Source organism: Scyliorhinus canicula, chromosome 5 (genome assembly GCF_902713615.1).
Source record: "Scyliorhinus canicula chromosome 5, sScyCan1.1, whole genome shotgun sequence".
Lineage (NCBI taxonomy): Eukaryota > Metazoa > Chordata > Chondrichthyes > Carcharhiniformes > Scyliorhinidae > Scyliorhinus > Scyliorhinus canicula.
Window position 1 is genome coordinate 69,738,794 of NC_052150.1, and position 13,171 is coordinate 69,751,964.

The 13,171-nt window shown below is 49.0% G+C and overlaps 1 protein-coding gene across 1 annotated transcript in view; it reads left to right on the top strand.

The window, feature by feature from the left end:
• LOC119966035 (A disintegrin and metalloproteinase with thrombospondin motifs 16) overlaps positions 1 to 13,171 on the top strand; it is a 320,047-nt gene that overhangs the window by 178,309 nt on the left and 128,567 nt on the right. The window contains exon 12 of the mRNA XM_038797188.1: positions 165 to 313. Within this exon, the coding sequence (XP_038653116.1) occupies positions 165 to 313 (149 nt within the window). The remainder of the gene's footprint in view (positions 1 to 164; positions 314 to 13,171) is intronic.

The following is a 13,171-nucleotide window of genomic DNA, read 5'->3' on the forward strand; positions in this document are numbered from 1 at the left end:
ATTTAGCTGAGAACTTAATCTTGCCACTAATTTTATTTGTCAAGTTAAACATTAATGTTATCCTGTAGTTAAATCACTCATGGACAAACAGATTGTATCACTGACTATGCTAATAATGTAATTATTTAGCCAGTTTTCAATTCTACCTTTTATTTGTGATACAGTGGTGCCGCCGTGGACAATGTGTGAAGCACGGGGATTCAGGACCAAAGCCTATAAATGGTCGTTGGTCAAACTGGTCGATGTGGTCACCTTGTTCGAGGACCTGTGGGGGAGGAGTAACGAACAGAGAACGTCAGTGTACAAATCCGAGGTAAAGCAGCACACTCTATTGTCGTGTTTTTCCCCCCATGGTATCTTGAGAACTTAGCGACCTGGAAATCCAAAGTGGGTTCTCACAACTTTTTGCCACATGTTAAGCAGTCGTCTGGTGAATCAGCATAAGTGGCTGAAAGTGGAGTTATGGGTGGAGGTGGTTAACACCCTCTAGTGCAACATTGTAAAGGCTAGTGCAAACTGACTAAATGAAACATTTATTGAATAAAGCTCAACCCTACTTCCCGTTAACTACAATCATTCGCTAATGAGGAATATTTTGTTGTGCCTGAACCACAGTTGTGTCTCTAACCCATATAGGATAGATAAGTGACCACAAGTTGTTTCATATAATAATTTATTGGCTAGCACACAAAGTTAAGGTTATTCCAATCACAAACATATATATTGAACTATAAAGCTTTTACATGCAAGACCTTAACTTAACTTTCAAGTGACTGGCAAATACCGGGCAAATATGGCCTTTAACTGGAGTCCACAATCTGGCAGTCTTGATAGTCTGCTGCTGGTCATCATTGTCCTTGGCTGTGGTCCTTCCGTCAATCACACAGATTATCTTCCTCTTCTTAAGCCGGTGAAGGGTCACCACTGTTGGTTGCTGTCGAGAGAGCGAGTTAGGGGTTGCGCAGCACCTTTTATCCCTGGGGGTTTTGTGCCCTTTTGGGCGGTCCCAGGTGAACTTACAATCAATCGATCAGGGTGGTACACTGGCACCCCTACTAGCACCCAGGCACTTTGGAACTGCCACCCGGGCAGCCTATTGCCAGGGTGCCCGGGTGGCACTGCAAGGCTGGCCATGGCACTGCCACGTTGGCAGTGCGAAGATGGCCAGGTGACAGGTTGTCCATACCAGGGATCAGGCCCAGGGATGGTGTGTCCGTAAGAGGTGCGGTACGGCAGGCGTTCAAGGACCCCCAAGAGGTAAGTTGGATGCAGTAGGGGTGTCCGGAGGCCACGGTGGGGTATCTGAGGCAGCTCGAAAGACCGGGGCGCCATTTTTAAATGCCGCCCCGATCCACAAGTTATCTTCCTGCACTGGCGAGTTAAGCGCATCAGTGCAGGAAATGAGGTACGTACGGCCTTGGTGGGATAGTCCTTGCCAAGGCCATAAAAACCGGCAAAGTCCCACTAAATAGCGCAATGTTTTTTGGTGCTGCAGGCGAGAGGTCCAAAACGGAACTCTGTTATTGTCCCATTAAATCACTCCCTATGTCTGGGTGTGATCAAAAATACCCCAACATAACTGAGGAATTCAGATATGTAGCATAAGGATGAAATTATAAAAACATTTATAAACTTAATCTGAATTTGAGTTAAAATCTATAATGTAATTTAAACCAGCCTGTGGAATGTTAAATTAAATACTCTTGAGAGGTTTAGTGGTTTTGCTGCTTACCTCCAGCAATCTAGTCTCTGTGCAGTGTCCAGTGACAATCAAAAAAGGTCTTAACAATAATGAATGGAGATATTTCTGAAATTTTATTCAAACAATAATTAAGTAGATTACAATTAATTTATAAATTCTAGCAATGGTATTAATTAAAACCATTGCATGCCTACTGGCATGCTGTTGGAAGTTGAGTCTGCCTTTAATTTTGTTTTTACACAATTTTGTTCCAGTGATCTAATAAATCCAGGTTTAATGCTTTATTTGTCTATAAAGTTTAGAATTAGTCCAAAGGTCTCAATTTGTCATGATCAGGGAGTTAAGTCTGTTCACAACCAGGCTATAAGAAATGCATGCCTCCAGGTTGAGGTTTAAGTGAGCAAGTTTAAACAGGAATCTTGCTTCAGATCAATCCTTGAAAGGTGCACTGGTCAGGCAACATTCACAGCTGACACATGTGGCATGAGATAACGTGTTGAGACCCTTGATAACTCGTACAGTCTTTCCAACTTTAGGCAGAAATCTGCTAAGCCTCAGCATTGTCCAGATGGGTGTGAAGCTGAGTGACACATCTTCTAACCAAGTCTTAAAGTGACCTTTAGGCAATGTTTTCCCTGCTTAACTGCAGTCATGCACACTGCTTAACATAGCTGTCTCAAGTCCAACACAACATACAATTCCAGTTGACACTAATACTCCAGAGGAATCAGATGTGGCTGCTAAACCTTCCACTAATATCTGTCCTGAAAACATAACAGCATGATACAGATTAAAAGGGACTCCACTTTTTCTTCTGCCACATAAAATATTTGACAATTTTGTTAAGGTGGCTACTATAGTGTTTCCTCCACTAAAGATAATTATCACGCTTTTGATAAAATAAAGCTAAAAGCTTATGATGATGTCCAAAACAGCTGCCTTGGTGAAGGTACTGTTGATTTTTACAAGATAGCAAGTTTTACTATCAGCAACTAGAAGAGGATCCCATTTTTCAGATGAGAGAACAGAGATAAAGCAATTTGGACCACCAACATTCCGGTATTTTTATTCACTCTTCTTTGGATGAGTGCAACGCTTGAATTGTCTCTCGTTTGTAAACTCAGCACTGGAACATATTGGACCACAAGAAATAGGTCAAGTCTTACATTGTTTTAAACGACTTAATTCTCTTGTCAGAGCTTCAGTCTGTGCCAGGTATTCATTGAGGCTTGCAGAATTGTTCTGAAATATTTAAGAAGTAGTGTGTGACAAAACAGCAACTGATTTCTCTGTTTCAAATTGTTCCGACACCCTGGCTGAGTGCGCAGTCACTTCCAGTCCCACAGGCCTCCGAGTCCCAACACAGGTCAATTAACCAATAATTTGTATATAATTTCTGAGATCTTTGACCCTTGACTGCTCCAATTACTTACAGGCACTAGATTTGTAAGTGAAACACAAAAAAACTTTGTGAGATAAGACATGCATTGATTATCATAGCATATCAGCCAGCTAATCTATTACTTGCCCCCCTTTTACCATCCCACCCTCTACTCAAACACACACAGGAGAAAAGGGTAAAATGATGGGGATTAAATGGGAGAAGCAGAGATGAATGTCCTTGCTGCTGATATCGAAGTCATTGTAGCCGGCTAGCTCCCTGGGACGTGGACTGTTGAAACCACCAGTTGGTTTGGATCTTCTGGCATGTGCATTCAATTAGAACTCTCGGGCTGTAAGACTTCCGCTGGAGAGTCACTTTCACTTTTATTAACCCGAGCCGTCAACCAAAAGAACCGTTCCAGGCCTGTGTAATTCTTTTTTTTAAATTTAGAGTACCTAATTATTGTTTAGTCCCATTAAGGGGCAATTTAGCATGGCCAATCCACCTAACCTGCACATTTTTGGGTTGTGGGGGTGAAACCCACACAGACATGGGGAGAATGTGCAAACTCCACACAGACAGTGACCCATGGCCGGGATTCGAACCCGGGTCTGCAGCGCCGCAGTCCCAGTGCTATCCACTGCGCCACATGCCACCCTGGGCCTGTGTAATTCTTATCTGTAGCCAGCTTCAGCAGACTGACCAATGATTTGTCTCAGTTATACAGAGTGCCAGAAAACTAGCTTCCACAAGGCCTTAGTGCGGTCGGGAAGCATTACAGGGAGAGAAATCCAGAAAGTTCCCTACAGCTCTGTCTTCAGGCATTAAACACTCACCAGCTGGATAGAGAGGAAAAAAAGGCTGCTCCGTTTACCTGGAGTGAGCACCAATCAAGATATTAGAGAGAGTTCTACCCTTTCTGAGACAGAGACATTTAACAGACCGTTCAGCTCTTAGAACATAGAACAGTACAGCACAGAACAGGCCCTTCGGCCCTCAATATTGTGCCGAGCCATGATCACCCTACTCAAACCCACGTATCCACCCTATACCCGTAACCCAACAACCCCCCCCTTAACCTTACTTTTATTAGGACACTACGGGCAATTTAGCATGGCCAATCCACCTAACTCTTGAGTTCAAACTGGAACTAAAACCTAAAATAGGGTCTGCCTTTCTCTGCAGAACATTCTGGAACAGTCAACAGCAATCCACATTGAGGGTTAGTTAAGACCCGGGAATCTAAAACAGTCCATCAAAATGTGTCACCACTGAGGCCAAACCAAGCACCGCATCTCACTGGGGGTTTCCGGAGGCCAGACCAAATGGCACATCTTGGGTATCCTGTTTTTTTAAATTAAAGGTGCAGTCCATCTGAAAGGTGCAGTCCATCTGAAAGGCACAGGTCCCAGCAACTGTCCAGGCATAAAAGTTCTAAAAGCCAAAAATAATAGAAAATAAAGAAAACATACAGAGGAAACCTGGTTTGAACAGGAGGATACTTATTAAATAGCAAGGAGAATTTAAAGATTACTTTCAATGTAACATAAAGTAGATGCTGATGGGATTGGAGAACTCACTGTTAGTTAAGAAAAAATGTTAAACACAATACCCTGAATTGAGCAAACAGTCATGACACAAAAGATGATTCCAAAAGGCAAGGGTTATTATTTTTCTCTTGAGTAGCGACAATGAATTATTTGAAGCCGTAGAGAAAATATTTTACATTGAATTAGATCATTTACAGCATTCAAACAGGCCATTTGATGCCATCATTTATACTCCACACGAGCCTTCCCCCACCCTACTTCATCTAACTCTGTTAGCATATCCTTCTATTTCTTTCTATCTCATACTTACCTAGCTTCTCCTGAACTTGAGTATAAATTGTGAATTTTTAACCAGCATTTTCTGTTTTTGAGTAGGTTGAATTTGTGAATGAGTTGTTTTTATCGATAGCCGATTAAGAACATCCAGTGTAAGGTGTATAATCCACGAGCCGTTGACAGAACATTACGATCAATGATCAGTGATCATTCACAAGCAAATCACCAGATAAATACAAGTGGCTGAGCGTATTTTACGAATCCCAGCTCATCAATCCAAAAAGTTTATAGAATTTAGCAGACGGGATGATGGAATTTCATTGAATTGACAAATAATTAATGAAGAACAGCACTATGTGCAGTGGGGTCTTGCAAAACTATTTCAAAGTGTTTCCTTTCTGACAGCAGAAGTCGTTTTAACAGTGAGGATTAACAGACATGGCCAAAATTGAAACACTGCTCCATTGTAGATCCATAGTACATGCCCAATTACTAGGTCCATGACATTAGAAAGAAAAGTATTTGCTTTACGTGTTTAATCAGTATCTGGCCTTCTTTGGATTTATAGTGTTTAATTTAAACAACTATTGTATGAAATAGTCCGTTCTCCATGGGGCAGAAGGAACTCCACAGATGAGGAGTGTGTCAAATCTTTCACCTGTTTCAGATGCCCAATCCCAGCACTGTTCCACTGATTAAAGCACAGGTGAAGGTAGATTGTTCCTACTGATCTTGACATTGTACCAGGTAACTTTCTACCAACAGCTCCAGCTGTATTCCGGTTACTTCAGCTGAACTAATACTTGCCTGTTTAAAATTCTCAACCCTATTTTCAAATCGCTCTATGGCTTTGCCTCTTTCTATATCTGTAATGACTTCCAACCCTACAACCTTCCGAGATCATTTAAACAATGTTATTGACCTTTAACAGGCTCCAAAACATTAAGTATTTGATGGATGACAGCAAATAAGTTTGCTGTGCCTTTAGTTTAGGGAGAACTATTGAAATGTTAAATTTAACTGACCAGTTGTTATTCATTGTAAAATGAAAATCATTCTGTAACCAGGTCAAACATACCTACCAGAGGGAAAGTTGAGGTGTTCTGAAGAGGGAAGTAAGGTTTGTCTTATTTGAGAGCTGTGCAGAAAAGCGAGAATAAATCTCAGTTTGGATGTGAATCAATAGAACTATATATGATGTTTGCACCATGAGTAAAGCTCTGTATTTTTTTCATGTAGGCGTGTAGTTTTGTATCTGCTTTCCACTAATGATGGCAATTATGCGAGGAGCATTTATGTCCTCAGGCAGCCTTGTTTATTTCAATATGGGCTGGCAAATTGAACTAATCTGGAGTTGCCCAGTGCCAGGAATATATCTGCAGTCCAAATGTGCAGTTGTGGCCAGGGAACTTGTGATACGCTTCCAGACTGCCCAAAAGTAATGATTCCTGTTGAGACCATTGGAACCACAAAAATATTTGGACAACTTCTCATAAGCAGCATCAAACAGAACTACGCAGAGTAGGATATCTGAATTCTCGGGTCTCAACAAAATGTTAAGTGCAGCATTATTTCAACACTGGGATGTATGTGTACGTATGCTAATACTTTTTCCAGAAGGAGGTGAGAAGATTATTGTGACTAGAAACTACTTTCCCCAAGATTTTCTTTCTCCTTTAAGTTGTAATCGGAGAGGGACTGATATTCTGTTCATTCACACACCTCTACGAATTCATTGTTTCCACTGCTGACTGGATAATACTACTTGTATTGGTTTGGTATTATTCTCCAAATTATTCTCCAAGTATCTATAACCTGAAGTTTCTTCCCTGGACAACTTAAAAATTCAAGGAATCTCAAATGTTAAGAAATATTGTAAAAAATCTAGAAATTACAGTATAGAATATTTAATTGCAATATTTGTCATTACATGAAGATTTTCGTCACACAGTAACTTCATTGCAGTGTTAATGTAAGCCTACTTGTGACAATAATAAAGATTATTATATTATTATTATCAAATCGGTATGAAGTTAATTTTGCCTGGAAGACTGTTCTAAACTATGGCCATTCTTTCCCGATTCTTGCGGCCGACTTTTGCGACGGGCCGACATGGCCCAGTTCCCGACGTATTCACGTCAGGGAAATGGGCTAGGAACGGGGCCGCGTCAATCACGTGTGCGATGACGCCGGAACGCGGCGACGATACGAACACGCCCACGTGACGCCGCCCGACGCTATAAAGGGCGCGGGCGAGCACAGAAACTAGGCCAGGATGTCGGAGCTCAGGAGAGCAGCCCCGCGATTCGTTGAGGCTGACGTGGAGATGCTGCTCGAATCAATCGAGCAGAGGAGGGGCATTATCTGTCCGCGTAGAGGGCATCGCCACCCTGCCAGCGCGGTGCGCCAGGCCTGGCGTGAGGTGGCTGCTGCCGTCAGTGCTGTGGGGCAGACCCCTCGCTCAGCAGAGCAATGTTGGAAGAAGATGCACGACCTCACCAGGGCTGCCAGGGTAAGTGCCAAGAGGGTGCCCCCGGGTCCCAACCATCCCTCCCCCCTTTACTTAATCACCCACCTCCCCCCCCCGGCACGGGGGGGTGGAAGGGGATTGGGGCAGAGTGAGTTGAGGGTGGTTCACAAAGTAGTCACAGACCCAGCGCTCTGGCCCCCGTGGAGAGATGCAATGGTCTTATTACAACTTGACCCCCAAACTGTGCCAGTATCTGAATGGACTGCTGATACCTGCCGTATTGTAATGATCTACCTATGTACCCTCCCCCAACAGGCCAAGACCGCTCACAACACCCGTGAGCGGAACAAGACTGGAGGGGGTTCGTCCATCCTGCACCCCCTCACCACGTTTGAGCAGAGGGCACTGGACCTTGTTGGGGGATCTGCCACCCGGGAGATCGCGCAATGTGAGGTTGGCGGAGCTGCAACAAGTGAGACAACCCTGCATGACAAACACCCCTCCTCCCCCATCCTCTGTCCCTTCACCCCCTGCCCACTGGAACACCTCCCCCATCCTCTGTCCCTTCACACTCTGCCCACTTGGACACCTCCCCCATCCTCTGTCCCTTCACACCCTGCCCACTTGGACAACTCCCCCATCCTCTGTCCCTTCACACCCTGCTCACTGGGACACCTCCCCCATCCTCTGTCCCTTCACACCCTGCCAACGTGGACACCTCCCCCATCCTCTGTCCCTTCACACCCTGCCCACTGGGACACCTCCCCCATCCTCTGTCCCTTCACACCCTGCCCACTGGGACCGTCCAGCGCCCGGCCAAGCGTATCTAAATAACCCGTTTAATTCTCTTCCCTAGGACGTGATGCCGAATGACCAGGGCCGTCTGCCTCCAGGCAGACACAGGCATCTGCCCCCACCTCACCCAGGGCCGCACAACAGAGGGTGCCCGATCAGCGGGGAGTCCCATCCTCCCCAACCGAATCTGTGGAGCAGGACGCCCAGAGGGCGGCGAGAGAGCAAGAGAGAGAAATGGCCCGCGAACGCCCTGCGGCCTCTCAGCGGGCCGATGACATAGAGGAGCCGTCAACCCAAGACGACCTCGAGCTTGCGGCACAGCTATCTCCCACACCATCCACCATCCCAGAGACATTCACCCCGGTTGGCCTATTTAGTGATGAGGCTCCTGGGTCACAGTCTGGGTCGCACACCACAGCTGAGCAGGTACAGCAGGTGGAGGTCGGAGCAGCCGAGGGCCCGGACTGGCGGAGGCCAGGCCAGGCCCAGCATGCAGCTGGCTCCCAGACGTTTTCCGAGTTCCTGGACTTTCTCAACCCACCCGCACAGCCGATGCATCAAGAAACCCAGGGACACAATGACGGGATGAGGGCTGTCTTCCAGACTCTGCAGACGCTGTTAGAGGAGTCGAACCGCGTCCACGAGCAGGGAGTGGTGCCGCTCATGGCAGCAACCCAGGCCGACACCGCACGGGTGGCATCCGCGGTGGAGGCAATGGGTCAGGTTATGCAAGGCGTTGGGCTTAATGTGCATGCGTCTTCCTCGGCCCTGGACAGGGTTGCCCTCTCACAGGCAGCAATCTGCCAGAGCCAACACGACATTGCCGGCACGCTGCGAGCCTTGGCCGAGTCTCAGCAGGTCATGGCCCAGTCGCAGCACGCCATGGCACAGTCACAGCAGTCGATGGCACAGTCCCAGCAGTCGATAGCACAGTCCCAGCAGTCAGTCGCGGAGAGCATCAACCGCCTGACACATGTGCTGGATGGCATCGTGCACTCACAGGTTGAGATCGCACAGTCCCTGGCGGGAATGTCTAACTCCCTGGACTCCGTCTCTGCAAACGTTCGGATCCTGGTGGATACCGTTGCAGGCCTCCAGGACTGGCAGCGCCAGGTGTCGGTGGCGCGACGGGGCACCTCCTTGCTCGCACCTCTTGTCCCAAAGTGAGGCCCGGGGGCCACCGGGCTCCCCGAGGGAGGAGGAGGTTTCGGGGCCCGTCCCATTAACTCCATCACGGGACGTCCCGGAATTCTCGGCCTCCCCCCGTCCCATCCCTGGTGCATCGGGTGGGCAGCAGGCAGAGCAGGGTGGCACAACGTCACCCGACACGCCCGCAGAGCAGCCTGGCCCATCAAGGCCGGGTCGCCCCAGGAAACGCTTGCCGAAGGAGAAACGAGTCGGAGGGGGCGATTCGCAGCAGTCCTTCTCCACTCCTGCTGTATCATCTGGGGAATCACTTAGACGTAGTAGGCAACAAAGAGAAACACTGAGTAAGTTGGCACGGGTGAAGGGCACAGTTTAGTTGTTGGGGCTAGGGCACTTGTAAATTATTGTTCACATTAAACGCACTGTTCCACCTTACTTGTAATACCGTGTGATTGTTCCACAGCCACAGGAATCATGATGGTGACCAAGTGTCGCTGGGGTTGACGAGCGGTGAAACTTCGGTGCCGGGTGTGCAGTCCCTTCCCCCCCACCCCCTCCCACAGCTAGCCCATGCGGGCACGCGATGGAGTGTCCGTGACGAACTCAGCGGACACCAAGGTGGATGGTTCAGCTATTGCCATGGGTCAGACTCTCTCTAACGATTCTGAGCTCACAGCCCTTCGCAGAGCGGGCTGTCATCATTCCACATGGCACTGATCACACCCGCTGACACAGCCATCAATGTTGTGCCATACCGTCTGGACCCAGTGGTAAGGGTGATGTCAAAGTGGAGCAGTGTACACTGAGAGGGGGGGGGGGCTGTGGTGGTGGCAGTTGTGTGTTGACCCTCTGCATGACTAGCGATGCAGGTGGTGGTTTGGTGTTCAGTGGGGACGTCGCATACAACGCGTGAACCGTGCTGCCACCAAGGCGTCGCGTGCCCGCCGTCCTCGCCGGGTCCATCGTGCCGCCTCCTGGACATCACCAGCACCTGGGTTGTGTCTGTGTGCTGCGCCCGCCACTCCGCCAGCCTCCTCCTCCTCCTCCTCCCCCTCCTCCTCCTCCTCCTCCTCCTCCTCCTCCTCTGTGCTGGCACCATTGCCACTGGCTTATCCCTCCGCCTCCTGCAGCAGGTCATCTCCCCTCTGCATCGCGATGTTGTGCAGCGCACAGCAGACCACAACAATGCGAACGACCCTGCCAGGTTGGTACTGCAGGGCCCCTCCGGAGTGGTCCAGGCACCTGAATCTCATCTTCAGGAGGCCAAGGCAGCGCTCCACCCCTGGTTGCTGCATGGGCCTCGTTGTATCGGGTTTCCGCATTGGTCTGAGGCCTCCGTATAGGCGTCATCAGTCAAGACCTCAGCGGATAACCCCTGTCGCCTACCAACCAGCCCCTCAGCCGGGGGGACGTCCCTCAAACATCGCAGGGATGTACGACTGCGCCAGTATGTAGGAGTCATGCACACTCCCTGGGAACCTTGCACAGACGTTCATGAAAGTCATGCGGGGGTCGCATACCACCTGGATATTCATGGAGTATGTCCCCCTCCTGTTTGTGAACACCTCCCTGTACCCTGCAGGCGGGCGCATGGGGACGTGAACACAATCGATTGCCCCCTGCACCATCGGTATCCCGGCCACTCTGGCAAATCCACGAGCTCGTGAGTCTTGAGTTGCTCGGTCCTCGGGAAAGGTGATGTAGCGGTCCGCGATGGCATAGAGGGCGTCGGTCACATCCCGGATGCACCTGTGGACCGATGACTGGGATATCCCGGAGACATCCCCGCTCGGAGACTGGAAGGAGCCGGTCGCATAGAAGTTAAGAGCGACCGTCACCTTGATGGCAACCGGGATCGCGTGTCCTCTCCCGTTCCACATGGGGCGAGGTGCGCCACGAGGTGACAGATATGTATCACCGTCCGCCTACTCAGCCGGAGTCTCTTCCTGCAGGTGATGTCCGTCATTGTTAGGAAAGAGATCCGGACACGGTACACCCTCGGCCTTGGTCGTCGCCTCTGGCGCTGTGGCTGCACCCTCACTCTCTCCTCCTTCCCCCCCCATGCTGCTCGACGACTGGCAACTCCTCGGCTCTTCCCTCTGCTGCTGCAGCTGGCCTGCATCCACTGCGGGTTGTGGCTGTGGATGCTGCTGCATCTCCAAATGCAGTGCAGCGGCCCCAAACACTGCGCAGAACATAGCCGTTCTGTTCGCAAACATTGTGCTAACCTACAGAAGGGTGGTGGGGGGCAGAGAAACGGGACATGTTAGACGGAGGTTAGTCCACACCTCGGCAGCCGCCTGCCCCGGGATACCTGTGTGTCCCGGTGGCCTGGTCGCGCTGCTGACACGCGGGCAGCCTAACCCCAGGTCACTTTCTGCATCCAACGGGCAGTTAACTACGTCCTCTTCACCGGTGCGTCAGTGGCCTGTGGCCGTAAGCCAAAGGGCAAACAGCGGCCGTGTCCTCGTGACCGGCACGCCATGGCAGACATTTTGTAACCGGGGTTGGACGGGTCACTCGCTCACTCTCTCCCTACCCCCCCCTCCCACTCCCCCCCCTCTGTCTCCCCCACTCCCCCCCTCAGTCTCCCCCACTCCCCCCCTCAGTCTCCCCCACTCCCCCCTCAGTCTCCCCCACTCAGTCTCCCCCACTCCCCCCTCCGTCTCCCCCACTCCCCCCCGCTCTGGACCCCCTCCCGTTCTCGGGGATGCCTTCCCCGTTGTGGCCAGACTCCAGCAGTGCGCTGAGCGGTGCGCTAAGCGGTGCTCTCACCTACTCGAAGCTCTCGTCAGCCAGCACGACTGGTTGACGAACTTGAAAAGCAGGTGTGTTGGCCGGCGTGAAAACAGTGCGTGATGACGTCGGGACTTCGGCTCATCCGGGCCGGAGAATAGCGGGGGGCCAATAAGTTACGATTCTGGTCATGTCGGGGGGGCTTTCGAGGCCTTTGCCGGGAATGCCGACGTGTAGTTTGTGCGGGGTTCGGAGAATAGCGGGAAGGCGTCGGACCGGCGTCGCCGTGAAAATATGCGCGGCCCGCTATTCTCCGAACCGGCGTGAGTGCGGAGAATCGCGCCCTTAGTTACTCTCCCACAGAAATCTAATCAGTACATAAAAATCTCAAAGTTATAAATCTTACCTATAATATTCACTGGCACAGTGCAAGAATTTTGGTGGTAGAAACTTCAATTCTACATTTATTAACATATTTTATATTTGTGTTAAAGTTAAAATAGTTTATGTTAGATGTTAATTGGCCAACCTGTTGCCACATTTTTAATTTTGAAGCTCAGGTTGAGTCTGCAATGAAGTTTTTGTTTGCAAGTCACGGTGGCCTCCCCTCTGAATCATTTGGTAGAATATCAAAAATTATAACAGACAAATATTGATGAATGGTCACATTTCACAGCAAATGACATTATTGGATTTTTATTCTCATCATTCAGATTGCACTCTATTTGCTTTGCACATTTCTGGAAATGTCAATTGATAATAGCATGTCTATGCGACAGTCGTATCTGGGAGCTCATGAATGCCTTGCCCGGTGGACTATGACTTTAACCAATGAAATTTAAGAATAGAAAAATAAACAGTGAACAAAGCAGAAAGAAATTGGGTAAATTAGTGTTGAGTTAGTTACAGAAAGAGAAATAGAGGGGGAAGGAAAGAAAGAGAATGGCCAAAACAAAATAATAGAGAAAAGGGCCAAAAAGTAAAAACAAGAAAAAGAGTATACTTAACCAGTTGTGTTTGGGAACTATTGAATTGGTCCTTGAGAACTTAATAATGAGTGAATGCGAGAGTAAATGTTCAAAAAGTGTTATGGGAGAGGCGTTTTCAGAACC